We start from the raw sequence: 6,000 nt of genomic DNA, 5'->3' as shown, positions 1-6,000 counted from the left end.
TGAGTGAATACATGAATGAATGAGCTATACTTTCAAAGAGGAAAATAAAGACGTATTACGGAAATAGGATCTTGTACTGCATTGAATTTTTAAGCAGTGCTTAGTTCTTGCACTTTTTTTGCTCTAATGATACCCAAAAATAATTGTTCATTTACTTACTTTGCTTAAGTATTAATTTCCTTTGCTATTTAACCACGACTGTGAAGTTAAGAGAGTCATCAACAGTAAAGCAGATGTTGTAAATACCTTGTGGGACGGGTATTTAATTCACTGCGAGGGAATCCATTAAGCCCTGTGGGAATTGGGGAATATGGCTAATTCTCTTCTGTTTTTTTAAAAAAGTTTTAATCCTTTTGTGTTTTATGAGATGTGAGTACAAATTAGTTATTCAGACTCTTGAGAGAGCAGAGGAGTTGCCACCCATGTTCACGAACAGGAACAGAAGCCACCAGCATATGCCATTGCCCAAGCCAGCCAAAGACCAGAGTGGAAGAGTCCTAATTGCTGGGCGGCCCGGCCTCGGGATGTGCCTCTCCCATCCTTCTCCAGGCGGGGCTCGTGGCTAAGCAGCGACTCACCCTGTCAGCCTGTCACAGGCCAAGAGCGGCCAACAACTCCGCAGGCGACAATGGCCGCTGCACCCCAGGCTCTGTCGAAGCCCGTCCCGGCTCCGGGTCCCAGCTTAGAGCCTGGAATGGTGTCGCGAGATGCGGTACCCAAGGAATCCAGTAGGTGTCGCTGTCCCGCGGCCGCCGTGCGCCCCCGGGATGGGGACCCGGGGTGTGTTTGCCTCACCTGGGGCTCTCCGCGCTCGCGCCTCACCTGAGCTCGCGTCCCTGACCGCCCGCGCCGCGCGGGGGCGCTCTCCCGCGGCCCGGCCCCGCCTCCTCCCCGAGAGCTCGGGCGGCTGAGCGGCTCGCGCTGTGCTGGGCGCTTGTTCTGCAACCCGCTGCCGTCCCCCGCATCCGCGGCGAGGGGGCGGGGTCCCACGGTGCGCTGGGAAAGAAAGGCGGGCGAGCTGGCGCCCAGGTGTGTTCTTCCACCGGGCCCGGGAGGCTGAGAGGTCGGCGTCCCAGCAGTCGGAGCCGGAGGAGGAGAAGACGATGCCGTTGTCCCCGCCAGCCCAGGGCGACTCCAGGGAGCCCAGCCCGTGCAGGCCCCCCAAGAAGCACACCAGCTTCCATCTCTGGCGCTCCAAAAAGAAGCAGCGGCCAGAGCCGCCTGACTGTGGAGTGTTCGTTCCGCACCCGCTGCCGGCGCCCGCCGGCGAGGCCAGGTGAGTTCCTCGCGCGAACCCTCCAGTCCCACCTCCTCCTCCTCCCGCTGCGCTGGCCCTTGGGTCCCTGACCCCACTTGGAAGAGGGGAAAGCCCCGGGGTCCGTTTCACCCCGCAGGAGGGTACCCGGGTCCGGAGGGGGGCGGTCGTGGCCGCTGGTGACCAGGTGCCTCGCGGCTTTTGGCTCAGACCAAGCACCGGCGAGAGTAACTTGTGCCCATCCGTGTGGCTTTTAGTGTGACTGCGAAGCCTTCATGCAGGGGTCTCCCCCATCAGCCTGCTAACCAGAGCAGCGGGGACTGAGGGTTGTTACCGTCGTAAGTGATGATGAGAACTCTGCCTTGGGGTTAGGCGCTGCTTTTGAGCTAGTGCCTTTATTGTAAAGCTCTTTATTGTGAAAATCTATAAGATTTGTGCTCTTACAGTTGTTATACCTTCATTCTCCTCGCAAGGTACGAAGGGAGGAGGAAGTGGCAGGAATAGTTACCCCCATTTCATGGATGGAGGAACTGAGACCAAAGGATAAATGGCTTCTCCCCATTGGAGCTAGCGGCCGAGCTAGGGAGCACCTAGTTAATCCAAACTGTAATTACCATTGTGCTTTTTAATTTTTATCATGGTTTTGAAGCGGCTCTTTTCTACGTGTATAATTATTCAACTATGCCATCAGAGTTTATGCACTCGTTGAATAATAATCAACTTGAAGTAACAGTGTATTTACATGGCTCAGAGGCGCGAAATATTTATAGTGATGGACGGTTGACAATGTCCAGTAAATCCTTCTATATGTGTTTTTAAAACACACCCTATGTACAATGAAGGCCAGAAAATTGTGCAAGATTTGCATTTTAGACATATTTTTCCTTTTCTAAAAAAGTCAATTTTACAATTTATTTTCATTCATTTAGTAAAAGTTGTATTGAGTACCTTAGCTAAATGCCAAGTGCTGCAATGTGAAAAACAATGAGTGACGGTAAGAACCCTCAATCATCGAATAATTCTTAGTCCCTTGTGGATACCAAAAAGTGAACAGTGGAATAAGTGCAATTATAGATGCCTGCACAGAGGAGGGGATTAGGAAGGCTTCCTGGAGGAAGATAGTTGAAGTGGCTTAGGCAGAAAGGGGAGGAGCAACGAGTTCCAGGCAGAGGCTGCACTGTGCACATCACCAGCATTTAGAAGAGCGTTGCACTTCCTGAGAAGTGCAAGGGGTTGGAACCGGGAGGTCCAGGTGTGAGGGGTTAAGGGTCGGAAAGCTAAGAGAGAAGGCATTTTATTTTTTCTCATATTTCATAATCCACATTGGTAATCAGTTGTAGTAGAATATATTACCTACTCAAACATTTACTGTGCCTAATTATAGATTATTATTTCTAACAAAATACGCTACTTAATATTGTACCCAACATCGAAGTTCCTTTCCTTCCTATTACCTCAGTAAATATTTTAAACACTTCCATAGTGGTTTTCCTTTTAAGATCTAGTCTCATCATTTCCTGTCTATCAAAACATCATAATACACAACTTTAGGAAATTATTCAAATATAAATACGTTTTAGTCTAAAATTTTAAATAGGAAATTTGCTTCTCTCCTTGAGTTTTTTGTATTTTAGTGCAGTCTTGAAGTACTTCATTTTTTCCTTCAGAACCCTGATGAACTTTGTGTTAATAAATGTTCTGAAAACTAAGCGTACTGGTCTATCTTTGGGATGTTTTTCTAGTAAGATCATCTTTATAAATATTTCATTTACTTTTAAGAGAGTGTACTTCTTTCTAGTTTAAAGAGAGTGGCAAAAGCACCCTTAGATTGCTAGCCAGTCTTTGGCCTGTGTGGCTCTCTTAAGCCACCTGAGTGTATTCATTCATTTCTGTCCTGGGCTTGGAAGTGATGGAACTTGGCTGGAATGTACAGCACTCACTGTGGTTTTTGTCTGTAAATAAGGAGGGGACAGTCAGGTAGCCACCCATAATTGCTATGTGATTAATATCATGGGTGTTTAGGTCAGACAAAAATGAATTTATCTGCTAGCTTTGTGACCTTGGGCAAGTTATTTCATCTCTTAAAGTCTCAATTTCCTCATCTGTAATATGGAGACAATATGATGCTGACTTTGTAGGGTTGTCATGAATATTAAATGCAAGTTTGTGTTATTAAGTGCAAAAACTGTAATATGTTTCTGAGCACAAAGTAAAAGCCTAATGCAAGAAATGGTAAAAATAGGTTTAGATAAGGGAACAACCAATTCTAGGAAGAGCTTCTTTTCCTAGAAAAGCTTACCAGTCCAGCCAAACGTGGCGGCTTATACCTGTAATCCCTGTGCTTTGTGGAGCTGAATCATCTGAGGCCAGCAGTTTTATACCAGCCTGGCCAACATAGTGAAATACCGTCTCTACTAAAAACACCAAAAAATTAGCTGGGCATGGTGGTGCATGCCTGTAATCCCAGCCACTCAGGAGTCTGAGGCAGGAGAATCCCTTGAACCCAGGAGATGGAGGTTGCAAGGAGCCGAGATTGCACCATTGCACCAGCCTGGGCAATAAGAGCGAAACTCCGTCTTAAAAAAAAGGAAAGAAAGAAAAGAATAGCTTTCCAGTCCAAAGATGATTTAAAGTTTATTAAAGTCAGATTTTTGTATTCTGAAAATATTTGTGGCTTTTGGTGTAGACATTCTAATCAATTACTTCTTTATATAAAATTATTTCAATATGGCTACTTCTCTTCCTAAAATTTACTCTTAAAGTTTGTTTCAGGTTGGTTTTGGTAAACATGGTCATATGATGTTATTTTTCACAAAGACAGAGTTGCTGCCCTCCTGAGTCAGCCCCATCCCCTGTCTAGTCCGTGATTCTCTTGCCATTAGAGGGTCTAGTGGTATGGTGGAAAGAGCGTGGCAAGCTGTGGTCAGGCTTACCTGAGCAGCCATGAGTGGCACTGTCACTTACCACATTTTAAATTATACTCTGTCTTATGAATGATGTCTTCAGAATGTGGATTTTCTATTTGGATTTAAATTCTTGTTCTTCTATTAATACTTACCATGACACCTAATCCTATTATCCTAGGAAAGTTATTAACATTTTTGTGCCACAATTTTCTCATTCAGAAAATGGGAATAATAAGAGTTTTGTTTTGTTTTTGGAGACAGTCTTGCTCTGTTGCCAGGCACCAGGCTGGAGTGCGGTGGCATGATCTAGGCTCACTGCAACCTCTGCTTCCCAGGCTCAAGCAATTCTCCTGTCTCAGCCTCCCGAGTAGCTGGGACTATAGGTGCATGCCACCATGCTCAGCTAATTTTTGTATTTTTAGTAGAGATGGGGTTTCACCATGTTGGCCAGGTTGGTCTCGATCTATTGACCTTGTGATTCACCCGCCTTGGCCTCCCAAAGTGCTGGGATTACAGGCGTGAGCCACCGCGCCCAACCAAGAGTTGTTATAAAAATAAATGAGTTAATGCATTTCAAGTGCTCAGAACAGTGGCTGGCACATAGTGAGTGCTCAACCAATAGGAATTGTTTCTCTTTTTCTTACTAGTATCTTGCCTATACCTCCTTTTGAGTAGTAATTTTGTGTTTTTCTGTTATCTAATGAAAGTGGTACTTTATTTTCTCTATTCAAACCACTTTGTGTTATTTCTGTTCTTTTAAATATTAAAAAATAAACATAAATAGAGACAGGGTCTTGCTGTGTTGCTCAGGCTGGTCTCCAACTCCTAGGCTCAAGCAATCCTCCACCTTGGCCTCCCAAAGTGTTAGGATTACAGGTGTGAGCCACCACACCTGTCCACACTTTTGGTTATTTTGATTAGAAGTGGGTTCTTAGCTAAAGGTCAAAAGTAGTGAATTATTTCCATTGAGTTCTTTGTTTAAGAAACTATATATAGGGCCGGGCGCGGTGGCTCACACCTGTAATCCCAGCACTTTGGGAGGCCGAGGCGGGTGGATCACGAGGTCAAGAGATCAAGACCATCCTGGTCAACACGGTGAAACCCCGTCTCTACTAAAACTACAAAAAATTAGCTGGGCATGGTGGCGGGTGCCTGTAATCCCAGCTACTCAGGAGGCTGAGGCAGGAGAATTGCCTGAACCCAGGAGGCGGAGGTTGCGGTGAGCCGAGGTCGCGCCATTGCACTCCAGCCTGGGTAACAAGAGCGAAACTCCGTCTCAAAACAAACAAACAAAAACTATATATATATTTTAAAAGCAGTGAATTAAAAAATATTAACGTTGAACTGAATTGAACCCCACATCTAGAAACAGGCATTAATGCTCTGCAGGAGAGTCAAATTCCAGTAGTGGATGGGCCTCATAATCCTGTGAAAATCAGCCTGCCTTGATTCAGCTGGAGGAAAAGCATAGCCAGTGTCAAGGGCAGAGCATCCTCATTGGGCAGGCAGAGATCTACCTCTGAGTGAAGGCCCTCAGGCTCAAGTTTCAGAACTATAGACAATCCCTTAGTTTTTCTGTGCTCAGTGGACCTTTCCCTTCTATAAAGAGAAAACAATGGACTCCCTGTTTATATCACTAGAATGTTGTAAGGATAAACTATTGTTGTTTGGAGGGTTTCTTTTTTCTTTTCCTTTTTTTTTTTTTTCAGAAAAAAGAACAATCATTTAAAATGTTATTTGAAAGCATTCTGGAGCTGAAGAGTGTTAGTCTTCATAAGTTAAAATTTATTCTAGTTTCCAGTCTTTTGTGGCTGGTTTGGTGCTTAGACCTCTAAACAG

At 45.2% G+C, this 6,000-nt stretch overlaps 1 protein-coding gene across 2 annotated transcripts in view; it reads left to right on the top strand.

The window, feature by feature from the left end:
• The first annotated feature begins 1,008 nt into the window (after positions 1–1,008).
• The window catches only part of CRYBG1 (crystallin beta-gamma domain containing 1), a 213,950-nt gene continuing 208,958 nt past the window's right edge, over positions 1,009–6,000 (top strand). For both annotated transcript variants that reach the window (XM_032275131.1, XM_032275132.1), the window contains exon 1: positions 1,009–1,276. In XM_032275131.1, coding sequence (XP_032131022.1) covers positions 1,104–1,276 — 173 coding nt within the window. In that variant the 5' untranslated portion in view covers positions 1,009–1,103. The remainder of the gene's footprint in view (positions 1,277–6,000) is intronic.

The sequence above is a fragment of the Sapajus apella genome, unplaced genomic scaffold, assembly GCF_009761245.1.
Source record: "Sapajus apella isolate SASKATOON/1434 unplaced genomic scaffold, GSC_monkey_1.0 scaffold6, whole genome shotgun sequence".
Classification (NCBI taxonomy): Eukaryota; Metazoa; Chordata; class Mammalia; order Primates; family Cebidae; genus Sapajus; species Sapajus apella.
Note: the sequence above shows the minus strand (reverse complement) of the source record. Positions and strands in the feature narration are given on the sequence as shown.